At 45.5% G+C, this 18,562-nt stretch overlaps 1 protein-coding gene across 2 annotated transcripts in view; it reads right to left on the bottom strand.

Moving 5' to 3' along the window:
* Positions 1 to 2,296: 2,296 nt before the first annotated feature.
* The window catches only part of Foxk2 (forkhead box K2), a 49,928-nt gene continuing 33,662 nt past the window's right edge, over positions 2,297 to 18,562 (bottom strand). Inside the window, exons 5-9 of one of the 2 annotated variants that reach the window (NM_001401861.1) lie at positions 15,192 to 15,385; positions 14,318 to 14,493; positions 12,803 to 13,096; positions 11,850 to 12,059; positions 2,297 to 5,388 (exon numbers count right to left, since the gene is read on the bottom strand). In NM_001401861.1, the coding sequence (NP_001388790.1) occupies positions 5,192 to 5,388; positions 11,850 to 12,059; positions 12,803 to 13,096; positions 14,318 to 14,493; positions 15,192 to 15,385 (1,071 nt within the window). In that variant the 3' untranslated portion in view covers positions 2,297 to 5,191. The remainder of the gene's footprint in view (positions 5,389 to 11,849; positions 12,060 to 12,802; positions 13,097 to 14,317; positions 14,494 to 15,191; positions 15,386 to 18,562) is intronic. The other variant, NM_001107075.1, reaches the window with a different exon arrangement.

Here is an 18,562-nt window from a genome sequence, read left to right as displayed (position 1 = left end):
TAAACGCAGCTGGTTCTCTTCCACATTTGCTCTCATTTTCTGTTGGATTGTCTCTGTTGGATTGTGAGCACTTGTTGAACCCATGCTGTGGTTGTGGGATCTGGTAGCATGGAAGGAAACTGAGCTACACTGAGGATTTGGAGGCCTCAAGGCACATGTATGCCACTGGGAATAGTTAACTTTGTCCAAATTTTTTTGTGTTTATAGAAATGATTACATCTTTTTTCTAAATTTTAAAAGATTTAATGTGTGTGTATATGCACATATGCATTTGTGTACAGAGGGCATCAGATCTTCTGGCATTGGAGTTACAGGTGGTTGTTAGCCACCATGATGGTGCTAGGAATTGAACCTCAGTCCTCTGGAAAAGCAAACTTACAAAATAGCTTATGGGGGCCTCACAGTTTATAGAGCGTTTGAGCTCATGACTGTCATGGGGACCATGGCAACAGGCATGGCACTGGAGCAGTACAAAGAGCTGGAGGGACAACTCTGAGTCCACACCCAGTTATGCATCTCCTAATCTTCTAACATCTGTGGACCAAGCACTCAAATATATGAGCCAATGGACCATTCTCATTTAAACCACAAACAGGTTAGGGTTTTTGTTGTTTTGTTTTGTTTTAAGTCAGACCACATTTGGCATGTGTAGTGGTTAAAGGACAAGTTGCAGGAGTTGGTTCTCTTTCCACCATGTGGTCTTGGTGATTGAACTTTTATGGTTTGGGCAGCAATCCCATTTACTTGGTGAACAATCTTGCCAGCCCAGCTTATTTTTTGAGAAGGTCCAGCCCTGTAGCTCATCTGTCATCAAATTCAATGGCTTCCTGCATAAGGATCACAAGCCGCCCCACACAACCAAAATGTGCCACCATGCTGTCTGCAGTTTTTGAAATTTTGTGCTGGGAATTTTGCATTCTAGACAGGCACTCTGTCACTGAACTATATACCAGGTCAAAAAAAAAAAAACAAACAAACAAACAAAAAACAAAAAAACCGTAGTTTTTGTAGTGCTAAAGTTTCAAACCTGGAACAAAGATCTGATTTACACATCAAATCAGATCAAGCTGACAAGTTCTAACATGCCTCTGTGCCTACAAAGGGTGTGGTGGGCACACCTCGCCTTCTGTCCCCCAACTACTCCAGCCCAGGGGCAGGGGCTGGGCTGCTCTTCCCCCAGAGGCTTTTCCATATTTAATCCAGACATTATGGTCATTTCCCCTTTTATATCTTTGGCCTCTTGGCTGCTGGACCTGGTTTCCCTCTCCCTTCTTCCCACTCCCCCAACCCAGCCCAGCTGAGCCTGGTCATGTCCATTCAGGACTCTCCCAGACGTCCCTGTCCACACCTCTACCTGTGCTCTCCCTTTTCTCTACAAAAACTTGTCCACCATACCTAAAAGTCATGTCCTTTGCTCCTCGTTCTTCCTTTTCATTCACAAGAAATTGAAGCTGGGGCTTTGCACGGACTGGTAGAGTATTTTCCTAGTGAAAAGGTTCACATTTTAGCCTCTCTGTACACTACAACTGGCTCAACTTGGGGTCATAACAGAAAGAGGCAACAGGAAACAATTAGACCCACCAACCAGTATCCATTCCCCTCTTTTTCTTTTTTTTTTTAAAGGTTTCATATAGCTCAGACTGGCTTCAAACTTGCTGTGTAGTCTAGGATGACCTTGAATTTGTTTTTCTTGACTCTACCTTCTGACTGCTAGGATTACAGGATTACCACACCTAAGGTGGGATCAAACCATATTTGCACATGCAAGACTTTTTTTTGTGTCTTCCCTGTTCCCAATGCCACTGCTTGCCGGAGCGTCATGGGCAGTTCTTACTGTTGTCTATATGGGATGCTTTCTTTCTCAGGATGCTGCCCCTGTGCATGTCAGGCCCCTGTGTAAGTTCTTCTGGCTTTGAACATGCCTCCCCAACCTGCAGTTTCTATATATTTACTATTGGTTGTGTGGGTGGCCTGGGACAGCAGCTGGAAGATAGCAACAGGTCAGTGTTATCCTGGGAACCTCAACACGTGTACACCTTTTCAGTATCCCTGGGTGGAAGAGCAAGCATACGGGTGTGGGGAAAGGGGACAGACAGTCACAACTTGAACACTTTAACTCTTACAATGGAATGTCAGCAAGATGCCACACAGTTGACTACAGGTATAGCATCATGAAGACCCTGGGCCCTCACCTCTGAGGGAGCCTGTGCTGCTGCCCATCTGTGTTCCTGGTCAAGTTTCCCCAGCACAGGCTAAAAAGATGTATCTGCTTATCAAAAGACAATGATACTCTGTATTCAATTAAAATTAATAAAAATATTTTATTGAATTTCAGGAACTTGGTACTTTTTAAAAATTCCAAATCTTTGCACACAGATCAGCACTCTGCTTACTCTGGAACTGCAGATGCTTGGACTTCACGATTGTCACTTCTCTCCTTGTATCACACAGCATAGAAAACCCAAGTCCTGATGCTCCCCAACCCCTTCTGAACTACTACAGCTACTCTGACCAGCCCCTCAGCAGAGGACAGGGAAGTGGGGTGGGGTGTTTATGGAGACCAGCTGCTGTCTGAATACATTCTGCAGTGTGGGGAATAGCTATACCAAGTTATGCCACACACATTCTGGAATGCACCGTACCCAGGACACAGGTGAGTTTCCCTTTGTGTTCTGTGTGGTTCAAGCCAACACTGCTGAGGTTATCTAGTCCCTGAGGGAGCTCAGAAGTTTGGTAAAGGTCAAAGAGAGACTCCTTAAGCATTCAGCAGTGGTGCTGCAGTGGACCTGGGAACTGCTGCAAGCAACTTGTGTCAGGATCGTATGTCCCACATCATAGCTGTTGAGGGAGGCTAAAGCAGATAAGCCCAGCTTCTGGGCTTCTGGGAACTCAGATGAACATAGAACTAAAGCAGTGCCTTAAACACCGGGAAGAAAACCTGGGTTTGGGACTCAGTGAGTCTGCGGTTCAGCTTCTGCCCTCCTTGGCAGCTTTACATTCCTATGCACCAAAGCAGCATCGAGGCCGATACAGCAGCAAGGAGAAAAGATGAGTGCACCTAGCAGCACACTTCACTCACTTGAGACTGAGAAGGTGGCCTTAAAGAAAAAAATCCTTCCATCTTTAAATTTTTTCTATGATCCCCAAAAGAAAATCCTGCAGACCATAAGGTCTGTCTGGGGCTCAGAGGTAATGAGTCTGCAGACCTCACATAGGGTCAAGTCCTGGTCAAGCATGCTACACACACGTCTCCAGATACACAGTGTGTCCAGTTGGTGGTACCTGAGCCCACCCTTGACTAAGGTGGCCTCTTGCTAGTGCAACATTAACCGAGGACCATAGCCTGGATGCACATGCCGGGCCAATACAACCCAAACTACTTTAAAGTACTTTGCAAACTGCAAACCTTTACGAGATAAGACAGTCCGAGGTTACCTGCAAAACGATGGAAGAGGCAGACTGCTGCTTGAGGGGCTCGAGTCCAAAGGCAGACAGACTGCTGTGGCACACAGTTCTCACTCACATGATGTCTCACCTTTATTGTTTAAGTGGCTGAGTTATATAAATCCAGCTTGTGTGCAGTAACTCCATGTCAACACGCATCATCTGCATTAACATTGTGACAGCTCCATACTGTGGGTGAAGCAATACTTAGAACAGACTTATCATATTTGGTCTTTATGTAAATAATGTTTAAAATTGCCTAAATATACCATTCTGAGCCATTTCATTCTACCCGGAAAATACAGGGTTTCCCCCCCTCTCTTAAAAAAAATTAAATACCAAAATAACTACATTTAAATAAATAACGTTATGATGATGACATTAGAAAAAAAAACAAACAATTAGATTAACGCCCTCTGCCTGTTGCTCAGCTCTAAGTCCAGAATGCTCTGGAAAGGTGAGTGGTGATCCTGAGTGTGGGCTGGGCTGCTGGCCTCCCACCTCTCCTCACCCTTCCCTCTCAGTTTTACTTACTACATGACATAAGTCAGGATTAGTGTGGGATTTCATTCTGAAAAGTCAGAAAAATCTCTTGAAAATCAGAAAATGGCCTGGACGCTTGATATTTGGCCATGGGGCCTCATTCCCAAGACCCTCAAGTTAACCAGCAACATCTCTCCAACATGAGTGTGCCATGCAAATAACCAGTGGGAAGTCAGAGCTGACCCTAAGATTCCCCAGGTTCTCAGAGAGATTTATGCCCGTGGTCTGAAAAGGTGTGACAGAGGCCTGGATCTGCTTCTCATGAGAGAGGAAGGGATCTGTTGCTTTAAGCATACACAATATGTAGGAGACTTGTTTTACTAGAGTGGAAAATTACGCCAAGGACAAAGTCTACATAAAAAAAAAACAGACAACAAAACCCGCAAGTTAGAGCAGGTACGTGCAGCCTGAAGGCTAGAAGGCTCCCAGGGTTTCTTATCCCGATGCCCCCTGGCCTCAAGGGTCCATGCAGCCTTAGCCCACCCACCCTCTACAATGGCACAAGGTAGGTCAAATTCATCAAGTAACTGCTCTAAACTGAAACGGGCAAGTAGGTGTCCTAAGGGAGAGCCACCCAAACACAGGCAGGACAGACTAGAGCAAACCATCCCACGGCTAAAATCAAACCACAGAAACAAACAGAATGACGCGCTTTCCCCCAAATGAATCTCAAATTTCCAGAGTAGAAATGGAGTGATATGAAATGTCAAAGACCCCATTATTTAGTAAAGAAAGGACATCCCCAAGTATTCTAATTCCACATGTGGACAACAAAATACTGTCTTGTCTCTCAGCCACAGCCAGCAAATCCTATAAGGGCAGCAGGTGGCTGTGGCTCTGTCCCCTAAAGGAAAGCCAGCAAGGTCCACTTGTAGCAGGTGCTGCGTCCTCACAGGAGACTCAGTCCTTTGGGACCTGGAGTTCTTGCTTGTAGTAAAAGCTGAGCCCACAGACGACAGCCCAGCGAGTGCTCTGTCGGAGACACCACCTCTGGAACCAGGGTTGCTGTTGTGGGTCTGTTCAAGTGTAAGATGTCTTTAAATTAAGGAGTTTTAAGGCCACCTGGGTTCATGTTTTCAGTGCTGAGAGGTGAAGTCCAACCGCAGGGCCCTTTTACCCACTGAGGATGTGCTCCCGCTTCAGTGAGAGGCAGCATCTCCTTTTGGCACCACAAAGTTGATGTCTGAAGAAAAGGCCTCCCACACTAGTTCTGGATCGCCTTTTCTCTCACAGCTGCTGGTGGTGCATCCACACTCAGGGCAATGACAATGCTCTCCCCATCTTCTGCTTTAACTCTCTTGAGCTCTGGCTGCTCTGCCTGGTCACCATTCTGGCGCTTTGTGGGCAGGGATGCCGATGCTGATGCATGGGTGGCCAACATATGGAGAGGACTTGCCACTGCTGAAGGGACACAGTGAATCAGAACCCCGCGACACTGCATAAACCCCTGACCACACAGTCCACACCGGTACTCCAAACCCTCTGAGCCTTGTACAGAATCCCAGGGACAGACCTACAGGGTCAAAGCTAGAGGATCCTGGGATGAAAGGTGCGACAGGTCAACCTCCATCAGTAAGGATCCTCTGTAGCATCTACAAAAGCACAAGCTACTCAGAGCTCAGAACTGCCAAGGCACGAGGCTTCTGTTCACCTGCAGGACAGACAACCGTTCCCTCCAAAGAAGGATGTTCTGGTTTGAGGGATAGACATTTCTCAGTTCTTCATCTAAACCATATGTTTACAAAGAAGGCATGCTTACACTAGGAAGAACTTAGAACTTGCCGCCAAGCCTGAGAACTTGACTTCTATACTCAGAACATACATGGTGGAAGGAGAAAACTGACTCCCACAAGTTACTCTCTGACCTTCATGTGCATCCCCGCCCCCATGCAATAAATGAGGTTTTTTTTTGGGAGGGGAGGTATCTGGGAGATAGATACCCACATCTCACCTACCCCCTCCCCTCATTTTTTATTAGAGTCTTGCTTTAAAGAGTGGCTTTGGAACTCATAGAGAACCACCTCACCCCCTGCCTCCAGAGTGCCAGAATTAAAAGGTGCAACAGCACACCCAGCCCTGACTATTCCAAAGGATGAACTTCTAGCTGAGGCAGTGGAGGTCTTACATACCACCTTGTCTGAGGGAATCCTGAGGGTTTCCATCAAAGTTACTGTTTACATAAGATAAACACTGAGCAAAGCAAATTACCTGCCCACCTAGATGGGCCTCACCACATTAACTGAGGAGCAAGACTGAAGACTCTCAGTGAATTAGAGTCCTGTTTCCACTTAGCCCTCCTACTACAGTAAATCTAAATAAGCAGACTACTTTAGGTCTTTTTCTCAAGTTGAGATCCTCCTGTATATCACTGGCACGTGCCACCACAACCTGCAAGGTCTCTTTTCTCCTAACTGCATACACTTATATTAAGCCCTGCTAGACAGCTCCAAAATACAGGTGCCAATGGGAGGTTGCTACTGTTCTTTCAAGCTTAAGCTATCCTTGTCACAGGAGGTGGTATTCCTAAGATATGTAAGTCATCACGTCACCGTGGGAACAAGCAGCAGGCTGAACAACCCAGAAAGAACATGCTGGCTGCCTCACACCAGCTCACTGCCTATAAAGGTAAAGAACCCTGTTCTTCAGCCCAGGTGGACAAAGCCCCTTCAAGTTGACAGAGTCTTTAGAGCAGAGCCCTATAGCTCCACAGGCACCAGTAAACATGATGAACATACCCACAAAGGCAGAGAAGACCCTGCTCTTGTCCCACACTCAGCCTGATTGTTTTTATTACATCTTTAAGGCTGGGGGATAGAACCCAAGGTCTTGTGCATGCTAGGCAAGCTCTGTCACATCCCCACCCCATTGTACACACAATGGGTGCTGCCACGGGGACTTGGGAAAACATGTTAAAATCTGGGAAGGGCATATCCAACTGTTGGTGGCAGTCATGTATGTCATTGAGCAGCTATGGAGAAGGCACTAGCTACCCTTCTCAGCTCTTCCCAACGTGGTTGATGCTAAGTGTGGCCAGCTGCCTAATCAATTGTTCCTAAAGTGTACAGGACACAGTGTTCAGGGCCTGGGCAAGTGGCCTAAGCATCCTCAGGCCTAAGCTATCTCCAGCCTGTCTTGAAACTCAAATCTCGACCCCAAAGCCTCATGCCAGAGGTGTTCTTCTTCAGCTCCAGTTTGTGCACTTCTGCTACAAATGGCTCCCACACAAGTCCCGCCCTGCCCACTCCCTGAGCTGCGAGGAAAAAAAAGGACTTGAATGCAACATAAGCAGGAAAGCCTCCCATTCAAGCCAAGTCTATGAAACTGGGAGCACTGTGCAGAGAAGAGGAGCTGCTGTCCTGGTCCTCACTGCACTCCCACCTCCTGCTATAGAAATGTAACTAGCAAAAATATATATATATATATTATATATATATATATATATATAATATACATACATACATACATACATACATACATACATACATACTCAAATACACGTATCTGGGAAGTGTCCGTAGAGCACCAACTCAAGATACCATGTCACTGCTGTGGCTTCAGCATGAAGACAGTTCTCACAGTAGATTAGAGATTATGAGGGACTACATGCATTATAAAATAACCAGCAACCCTGCCTTCTGCCACATTACAGCAGTAAGGTCTTCAATAGTAGATGGTGCCTTGATATTGGCCAAGACAACAACCTTAAGAGACTGTAACATTTTACTAATTATGACTTATCTAGTGTTAGATACCATTACAGTAACACAAATGGACCAAGACAGGGGACTGATGGGGAGTCAGTCAGTTCTCTAACTCATAGGGGTGAGGAGTCAGTCAGTTCTCTAACTCACAGGGGTTTAAGTTATAATTAATAATTTTGAGAACTCAGCTAGAGAAAGCAGCAGGGTATTCAAGTACAGCGTAGAGGACACAGGCTGGACAACAGGCAGTGAGAGACTCAGACAGCAGAGCTCTAGTACACATAAACATTGGGTGTCAGCCATCTGGGCCAGTCTTTATGAGGTGACCCTCATGGGAACATCTGCATTCTGAAAATAATCCTCTGCTTCAGGGAAGAAAAAGCAGCAAGTTGGGTAGGACTGTGGGATCCACACACAGTCTGGGGGCACACAGAGCTCTAGCCCTTCATCTTAAAATGTCCATAAACACGGCCTAGGGTGTACACCTTTAACCCCAGCTCTCAGGAGCCAGAGTCAAAGGGTCTGTTTTGTTTGTTTGTTTGTTTGTTTTGAGTTTAAACTCAGTTGGTCTACATAACAAGTTCTAGGCCAGCCAGGGTACACAAACCCTGTCAAAAACTTTAAAAAGAAGTTGCATGAGGATACAGCTCAGTGACATAGTTCTTGCCTGGCATGTGCAAGGTTCAATCCCCAGTACCATAAAACAAACTGACTGACTGACTGACTAAAGCTTAATTTCTAGAGTTGCTGAGATGACACTGGCTGCTGATCCAGGAGACTGCAATTCAATTCCTAGTACCCATATGGTAGTCCATAACCATCTATAATTCCAATTCCATGGACTCCAACACTTCTGGCCTCTGCAAGTACTATGTAGGCAAGTAACACACAGAGGTACAAAAAATAAGGTGGTCATAAATACATAGTGCCAGTCCAGCATGCTTAACTGAGTTAGTCCTCAGTACTATTTTATTTGAGACTGCGACTAGACTTAGGATCTATGACACATCTGCTTTTGGCAAACACTGAGATTAAGGCATACGCTACCATGCCAGGCATTCTTAAAAGACACTTACTGTTCATTGTCTGTTTATATATTATTATATTTATAATTACGTATCATTTAAGTACCATGGAATAGTGTGTACAGGTCAGAATATATGAGTCAGTCCTCTCTTTCCACGAGTTCTAGAAATTGAAACCAGGTACTAGGGTTTGGTGCCAAGTACCTTTATATGATGGACCACACCCCAAGGATCCAACTCACAGTACTGCTGAAGACTGACAGATATAGACAGAGACAGCTCCTAAGCAGATGCCAAGTCCCAGGCACCAGTCACCTAGCCCTTCCCACTACACGGATGTCAGGAGTGTCCGTACTGACACAGCTGCCTCAGGAAGGAAGTGCTGGACCTTGGGTAGGAGTTTCTGGTACCAGGAAGACACATCGGGTTTTTCAATACAAGAACCTGAATAAAGGTGGTAGGGGCACCCATGTAAGTAGATGCGTATGCACACGTGTGTAGTTAGATGTGCATGCACACGCGTGTAGGTAGACATGCATGCACACATGTGTAGTTAGATGCACATGCACATGCGTGTAGGTAGACATGCATGCACATGCGTGTGGGTCATCACTGCATGTCTTCCCTCGTCTCTTCTTTGCTTTAATTTTGAGTAAACGTCTCTTACTTGGTCTGGAGCTTCTATAGCGAGGCATGATGCTACACGCTACAGCTGTAATTACTTAGGAGGCTGAGATTAAATCCCTGGAACATGCCAGGCAAGCATTCAGTCACAGAACCACGTCCTAGCTATAAAATACTCTTGTAAAGACACACCAGCTCCAATGATGTCCAGATTTGACTGAGCTAAAAGTGCATCACAATCAGACTCTAGGAGAACTTGCAGAGTGCTGGTCCACTTCAGAGGACCACCACTCATGTTAGCTCATAACCAACCCTACCTCCGGTTTCAGGGGTTACAAATCCTGCTCCACGAGGCAGGTTTAATGAGGACACTTGAGCTCTTCCACTAGTTTCCATTTGCTTACTAATTTTGTGCATATGCCACAGTTTTCCTTCCCAGAGATTTTCCATCAATGGGGCTCCAAAGAGATTTCAGAACAGTAAGTATTAAGAGCAGCATTCTGTGCTTCCAGTTTCCTCAATCTCTAACAATTCACAAGCCAAAAATCTCCACAGTTAAAATGCCGCTACACAGCACAGCCTTAGAAGAATGTGAGGCTGCTTTAGTGGCAATTCCAGTGCTCAAACCTCAAGCTGCTTATGGGCAACACTGGCCAGCAACAAAAGGTGGAGGACAGCGCTGCTTTCTGCCACGTGTCTTCTGTCATACACCTTTTACACCGAGTCACACTGAACATGGAAGTTCCCCCTGATAAAATGGCAACAGTACAAAGGTTCTGAATAGGCAATGACACCCCACCCCCAAATCAAACACATAATGGATCTGAGGTTCAGCAGCCTGGGTTTTGAACACACAAAACACTTTACACTGCTTATGCCACTATGCCAAGTAATGTCAACAAAGGCTTTGGGAAACGTCCTGGCTCAGACCCATGAATCCTTATTAAGAAATGCAATGTTTAACGTATACACAAAATATTCTACCATCAAAGTAACACTGCCTTTTAATTATGAGGGAAAAAAAAAAAAGAAACTATTTTTCTACCATTATTCCCCAGTATTTAAATATCAAATTAGTCTTTCTTTGCATTGCATTGTTGAAACGTTAAAAACTGTTTCAGTTGCTAGCGGTTTTCATTTAAAAAATTCACTCAGTGAAATCTGTACTGGGATTAGAACATTCTGCTGTTCTGTCCTATGAGAAATGGTGCCTCCTGGGCATTGGTGACTATACAGTCTAACTATAAGGCTTAGGGAGATGACGGAGCGAGTAAAGGCATTTGCTGCCTGTCCCGCTGAACGGCCACTAGAGTTCAATTCTAGAAACCTACACAAAGGTGGGAAAAAAGAACAGATTCCACCGTTGTTCTGACCTTCACATACACGCAGCGAATGACACATGCACTGCACCATACATGGTTTTATAATTTTTTAAACCTATTTTTGTTTATGTGCATGCTTGGAAATCTGTATGTGCACGATGTGGGTGCCTGAAGAGGCTGAGGCCAGAAGATGCGGTCAGATCCCTTGGAGCTAGAGTTAGTTACAGGTGGCTGTGAGCCGTCTGATGTAAATGCTGGGAACTGAACTCATGACCTCGGGAAGAGCAAGTGCTCTTCACTCAACAATCTCTGTAGCCCCAGGTTTTTTTTGTTTTTAAAAAAAAAGAACTCTGAAAGATGTGAAGCTAAGTTCTACCGTATCAAATGTTAAGCAAGAGTTAATTAATTCTTCATGTAGCAGTAACTGAGCACATACATCTTATTAGTGTGCAGCTGACTTTGTCTTTATGAGCCAGCATAAAATGGTTCAGCATGTAAAGGTGCTTGCTGTCCACGTGGGACAACCTGAGTTTGATCCCGAGAACCCACATAAAGGCGGAAGGAGAGAACCAACTCAACAAAGCTGTCCTCTGACCTTCACAGTCACAGCTTTTATTCCTACTGACTAAGGAAGAGGAAGCTGTGCACCAGTGTTCATCCCTCTCTGCTCGCTACCAGCAGACACACCGCAGCCAGCTACCTCAAGCTCCCCGGTGGGGACAAAGAAGGTACCTATTTCCGTATCTGTCTATCTGGAATGTTGTAAAAATTTCTGGGGGAGCGACTGGAAAGATAGCTGCTCTTACAGAAGAACCACGTTCAATCCCCAGCACCCACAAGGCAGCTGCCTGTAACTCTAGTCCAGGGGGATCTGATGCCCTCTTCTGGCCCAAATGGCAATGGATGTAGTGGTGTACAGAGGTATATACAGGCAGAATGCCCATAACATAAATATAAATGAATGAATGAATGAATGAATGAAAATAAACCTCTAGAAACATTTTAGGCCCTACTCTAATGGGAGCCCCCTGGCCAAATCCCCCAGCACCACTGCACTACCCAGGGCTTCAAAACTGCAAAGTCAGAACAGAAGCCAACCTGGAACTCCCTTCTAGGAGTTAAGAGCTATGCTCACATTGCAGCCCCAGAGTGCCACTGAGGGACATGGGGAATGCACGAATGCTGCTTACCATTGTTCACCTGGCTGTGCACTGCTGTAGGCATTGGTACCACATGAGTTCCGTTTTGCGTTACAGTTTTTATTGGAAGCTGGTGTTGACCTAAAGGCGCCTGCTGCACTATGGTCACTGTCTGAACAGGGGTGCCCTGTGATGTCTGGATGATTCGGCTAGCAGCGCCTAATGTGGCTGGGCTAATTGCAGGGACAGGTTCTACTTTCACTGAAATCAAAAGAAAAGGGAGAGAGATGATTGACTATTGCAAAGCTGAGATTTACAGTTTCAAAAACACGCAAGGATGGCACAAGCCTAATCCCAACTGAGCATCCCATGGCCGACCACCACTGCAGCTACTGCCAAGCCTAGGACAAGATCACAAGAAGGTCAGTCTTGAAACTGTGTCTTTAAAAAGGGAGAGAAAAAAAAAAGCGAAAAGTCTGGGGGAGAGGCAGGACACAGCCCAGCAGAGGAGTGGCGAGCGCGTGCGTGCCTGGCGTTTACAAGGCCCTGGGTCTGACACTCAGTACTGCAAACGATGTTTAAAACCAATGATGGAAGAGAGATGCCTCGATGGGTCAGAGGACATCCTACTCTCACAGAGGACCTGGCTTGATTCGCAGTACCCAGGTTGGTCAGTAACTCTAGCTCCAAGAGGATCCACCACCTATAACCTCCAAGGGTACCTGGACTCGTGTATGCCTGCACACAGGAGCACACACACATAATTGAAAAACAAAAGTAAACTCTTTAAAACCAAGTAACACTGGGTTAGGGGTGTAGCCTGGTGATACAGGGTTTCTCTAGGATGCATGTAGAGCCAGGCTCAACTTCCAGCACTGCCAACCCCAAAAAGCCAGCAAAGAAACAACAAAAATCCCAAGGAACACATTAAAACAGGCGGAACAAATGATCCGATGGGTCTTGAATCAAGAATGAGAAGCTAATAGATTTTTTTTCTTGCTCACCTCTGACTTCTCTGTGGTCGCCATTCTCTTGTGGTTCAGTCTTAGGAGCCAGCACCGCAGCCTGAGTGACCACAGCTTGTCCAGCAACTGTGTATGTGTTTGCTGGGGCCAGTCCAGCCACGCTGGTGACCGCCACTGCTGGTATCTGATGGACAACATGTACCGTCTGCACGACCGGTGGCTGAGAGGTGGGTGTGGTCACTGGGGTTGCAACAGTATAGGTGACAGGCTTAATGGCCGGGGGTAGCTGCCGCTGGACAGTAATTAAGACGGGCTGACTAGAGAGAGGTGACCCTGTTGGGAGACAACACAAGCAATGCTGAACTTGCACGGCTCCTTCACCTTAAAGTTCCCACACTAAGTTCTTACGCACATCAACACTAGACTTTAAAATGCAGGACATTACTAAGGAGAGACATGTAATATGGTTTTATTAAATTTTCTCAAGATTATTTGGTGCACTGTACATATGCCTGGTACCAACAGAAGTTTGAAGATGGCACTGAATCCTCTAGAACTGAACCACGACGTGGGTACTAGAAACTGAACTGAGCCACCCTCTGCTCAGAGAGCAGCGCCGTAACAGGGACACTTAGTTACAGTTAATTATTAGTTAATCTATAACTATTTTTTTTTTCCGGAGCTGGGGACCGAACCCAGGGCCTTGCGCTCGCTAGGCAAGCGCTCTACCGCTGAGCTAAATCCCCAACCCCATCTATAACTATTACTAAGAGCTGCAAACTCTGTTTTCTCTGAACTCTGACAATACCTCTTTCTATGGCTCCTCCTTCAAGAATGTGCTCTACATGAGGCCTAAAGCCTCATCTGCACCCAGAACCAGCACGTTCATTCTGGTGGACAGAGGCACAAAACTCAGAAACAGGCTTTCAGAGCCACTGCCCTTTCTGCTGTCAGCAAGTGGACATCAGCAGCCAGAGACAGACAGGTGGCAAAGCAAGGTCTCTCTAGCCATCAAGCCTAGAGATCAAATGCCCATCTTCTAACTTCACTTTTTATTCTATATTGTGGCTTGCAACTAAACAGGAAATATTAATCTGGTTGCTAAATTGATATTTTTTATCCAAACGGTGCCTTGATTTTGATCCAATCAGTGTCTAACTTCTTTTGGTGGGGAAAGGGCTTTTTTTTTTTTTTTTTTTTTTAATTTAAAGGAAGCAGTTGAGAAATATTCCTTTTAGTTTTTTGTTTTTTGTTTTTTAGGAACTGGGTTCCATTATATATGCCAGGCTGGCCAAAACTCACAATAATCCTTGCCTCAGCCTCTTGGGTAATAGTATGGTCACATACTACCACACCCGCATGCCAATTTAAAGGAAAAAAAAAAAAATCCCAGTGCCACCAGTGTTTCCAAAACCTAACACTAAGATACTTACACAAAGTGCCAAGTGCCAGGTACAGCTTCCGAGGGCTCTACCACTGCTTCAGTGCCAAATGCAGGCATCTTTGTCTGACCCCACCCCCTTTCCCTTGCCACCACTTCTCCTGTGGTCTCACCTGGTGCACTCTGGGCAAACCTCGCCTCCTGGATGACAGCAAGTTTGGGCTGTGAGGCACCGGGCTCAGGCTCCAAGGGGGCTGGGGAGCCTTCCCTCGACAGGCTCTCGGGGGTCTGGGCGCCACTGGAGTGAGCAGACAGCACTCCAGCATGGTTGGGAGAAGCTGGGGCACTCCTGGGTCACCAAGAGAAGACAGTGGGATTTTTACAGTGATGCCCTAGAAAGGATGTGTCCATTCAACCTTTACAAAGGGAAGATTTCTGTTTCCTGCCAACTGAGTACAGGTCTGTGTATCTGACTTTCTCTGTACTCAAATACAGACTGAGCTGGAGACCCAGTGAGGCTCAATGGACAGTACCAATGCTATGCCATGCATGCCAGAGGCTGCGCAGTTCCATGAGAAGACTGCTACCCTCTCAGAGCAGTTTCTATGCAGCCATTCAGCAGGAATTGGCAGTGAGCAGACTGTGGGGCCTTAAGGCTTCTGGTAACCTCATTTCTTTTAGGTTAAAAACATTCTTAATGAATGTGAAGCATCCAGTTTTAAAATCAGGTAAAGGAGAAATCTTGAGTTTACAAAACAAAGTCACTTTAAAGAACTGTTAACATACCAAAAGAAATGAAAACTACCGAGTGGCTCCATGACCTTGCCAACTGGAGTTGAATTACTTTAAGATATGCATTAAGTTCAAGGCAACAACCAACAGTAGCCAGTAGAGTGGAACACAAGGCAGTAGGAAACAGAAACACAACCAACCTTCCCATTCCCCACCCCAACACAGTACGGGCATCCACAGATTGTTTTTTGGACGGAATCTCTGCCAACATGCTGAGTGGTGTTATTGACAGTGCTCTGGTTCCTGTGTCCTTACCTAGAGGAGAGTGGTCCCAGGGGGGTTCTAAAGCAAGGCACGCCCCTAGGCCGTCTTTTCCTAAAAGCCTGCTCTACCAGCTTGCTCTCGGAGGCAGGATCTATCCTCCAGAAGGAGCCTTTGCCTGGTTCTTCCTGGGAACGTGGCACTTTGATGAAATAACGGTTCAGAGAGAGATTGTGGCGGATTGAATTCTATGAAACATAAAAACATACGTAGGATTCACTTTGTTGAGAAATGCAGATGTGCCCAAGCCTGTGTCCTGTAAAGCAGAAACCTAGGTGCTCAACTGCACACAACAGTGAGGCCTCAACACCCATCCCTCCCTGTGGTCTGCTCTGGGCTGTAGCCTCTGTGGCCACAACTCAGGGAATCTCGGGTGGTGCGGCGGACCTGGGTGAGAGAAGGGTTAAGGCTCTGCCATTTCCCATTGCTTCCTTTCAGGTAAGAACAGGCTGTCACTACCACCTTGGCTTCTGCCAGATAGGAGTTGAGACTACACTGCCAATTCTTTCTGTTTGGAGACAAACAGCTGACACAAGCCACCCCTTTAAAATGTTTGTTACGTTGTATTTTTGATGAAAGAATGTGCCGTCCCCTTAAAGAGCATCAGCACAGCATAAAGCATCTATTTAGCATTTATTTAGTATTCATTTCTTATTTAGCCGGCAAAGACCAGGAAATGTGACTCCAGCTTCCAGTGCAGTACTTGGCTCTGAATTTGCAAGGTACAGCCATGTGATTATTTGATCTTAATCAATAATTCCATTGGGGAAGGAGAGAAAAATCAACTCCTAAGCCATCATTCTTCTTCCAAAAGTTCAGCTTCGGGTTTTCCAAGGGTCTGAGACTGTGCCTGACTTGTGACCACCTGACTTGTGGCCACAACACTGGAGTACACACAGGACAAAAGTCATAGATTAACAGCTACTCTCATATCGTAGATCTTTGAGTACATTTAAAAATCAAAGTTTCAAAATGGTAATACCTTAAAGTTTGGGGATATTCAAAAAGCTTCAAGTTTCTCTATTCCCCATTAACATTCTAATAAAACCAGCTGTGGTCTGAAGTTCTAACTCGTCACAGGCAGCTAAGAAATCTAACGAATGTTCAGTATTTCTTTAGTCATTCCCAGAGACTGTTCCAGAACCAATTAGTCACAGGTAGGTGACAAGGCCTCTGACTGTGGACCTGAGTTATGTCACGGGCGGTGTGAAGGGGCCTGACTGTGTCTGACTTATTGAGATTTAGAATACTTGAATAAACCAACATACTGCTTTGATGTTTGTTATCAGGTACTGCTGACAACCAACCTCTCTTCCAATTCCAGAAATCAAAGGGGGCTATTCTTGGTGCCCTTCTATCAAACACAGAAGGCAAACCTTCACCAGCTGCACCCAGACCTTTCAGGTTTGGAGGAGAGGCAGAGTCAAAGGCTCTATGTTAAGAGAAGCAACCCAAACAAAGATAACACAGGCTCAGCATCCCTGATTCAGAAACCCAAATCCAAAACTTTGAGGAAACATGGTGCTCCTGGTAGGAAATTGCCACTTGTCCTTGTGTGCCAGCTGCTATCAGGCATTGGCACACTAGATATTACCTTCTTAGAAAAAATCATCTTCTGGCAATGTGTACAAGAAAAGAAAATCAATGGATTCATGTTTAAATTGGTTCTTTCCCCCAAGATATCTTGTTCTAGACAGGCAAACATTCCAAAATCTGAATCATTCAGATACAGGTCAATCAACTCAAAAGGAGAAAAGGGAAATGCCTGAAGAGGGAAATCCTTGTAGCTCCTGTGGATAAGCTGTTTCCTTCACTGAGGATTTCTGTCCCATTCAGAGCACAAAGCCACAGTATCAAGACACTCACAGACCTCAGCTACACACACATGTTCATGGAAACAACTCAATGTGCATTTCATTAGCACAGTGAGAATGTGGAAGCAGAGACTAGGCTTTCTGTCCAACATGAACAGCGTCCAGGGGCTGCTGCTTTCAGTTCTGAATATTAAAACCTCTACCTGTCTGGGTCTCCTTCCGAACCACCCACTTCCAGAGACTCTGCACACAGTAAGAGGTCAAATTCACAAACGGACACCTGTAATATCTCATCCAACACTCTACAAATGGGAGAAAACAAGACTTTCTTAGTTCAGATATAAAGAGAAAAGCACCCATTTTTCTATCATTATTTTAGGCCTCCACACTATGGGCAAGCCTAAGATAAATGTGCCTCCAATCTGCTCTTACAAATGAATGCAATCTTAAGAGTAATCCTTTGTCTTTCCTCAAAGACAAAAGAGGGCTGCAGTTCTTCAATGCTAAATACAAAGAACAGCTCAAGCAGCCCAGACTCAACCCCAAGCCTTGCTAGGACGCTCCATCCCAGCTTTAGTTCCCATGGCTCGGTACACTGCCTTCCACTCTAGTCCCTTCCCAGGATGACAGCCCAGCCTTCTCCTACTTTTTTGAAGGTAGAACAAACATCCCACTCCTGGTTGGCAGAGCTATAAGGAGTCACTGGAAACTTTGGAAGCAGGCATGAGAGTATGTTTGTAACCCTAGTTATTCAAGAAGCTGAGGCAGGGGTATCTCAAGTTTGAGGCTGACGGAGGCAACACAGGGAGACTTGCTAGATAGAGAAGGAAATGGGGAGAAGCTACCACAGAAAATATAAACCTAAGAAACAAATACTCCATCTTTCTCTACAATCTAACTGCCCCATTATATGGTAGAATTTTCTCTGTAAACTACAAAATAGCTGTTCAACACACAGACCCTGTGATCTCCTAAAAGTCAGACCCAGAGGCATGCTATGGATGCAGGGCATTTGAGATCAGAAGGGAGAACACTGCTGTCCTCCAAACACATTGCTAGTAGAGATCAGGACTCAGTGGAAACCCACTCTGAGCATGTGGCCTATGTGTATGTGCAGGCCAAAAAACAACTTTGGGTTTCATTCCTTTGGAGCCAAACACACTGGTATCTTTTGATACAGGGTCTCCAACAGGCCTAAAGCTTGCCAAGTAGGCCAATAAGTTCAATGGAGAGGCCCACGTTCACCTCCCCAGCACCCTAGACTTTTTATATGAATTCTGAAAATGGAATTCAGGTCCTCCTGCAAACATTGTTCATTGTTTTTAACCAACTGATCTATTTCTTCAGCCCTGGAAATCTAACTTTCTTAAATGAGCTGTTGTTAAGAAGTCTTCCTCTTGAGCCAGAGAAAGGTCAGATTAAATAAGGTCTGATATGTAGATTTAAGTGGTACTTGAAGAAAAGCAGCTGAGCTCTCCCGGCAGCACAAGACCAAATGAATGTCAATATCCCAAAGCCAAGGACAGGGGCAAGCCAGACATGCACACCCAT

Source organism: Rattus norvegicus, chromosome 10, assembly GCF_036323735.1.
Source record: "Rattus norvegicus strain BN/NHsdMcwi chromosome 10, GRCr8, whole genome shotgun sequence".
Lineage (NCBI taxonomy): Eukaryota > Metazoa > Chordata > Mammalia > Rodentia > Muridae > Rattus > Rattus norvegicus.
This window is presented reverse-complemented; position numbering and strand designations above follow the sequence as displayed.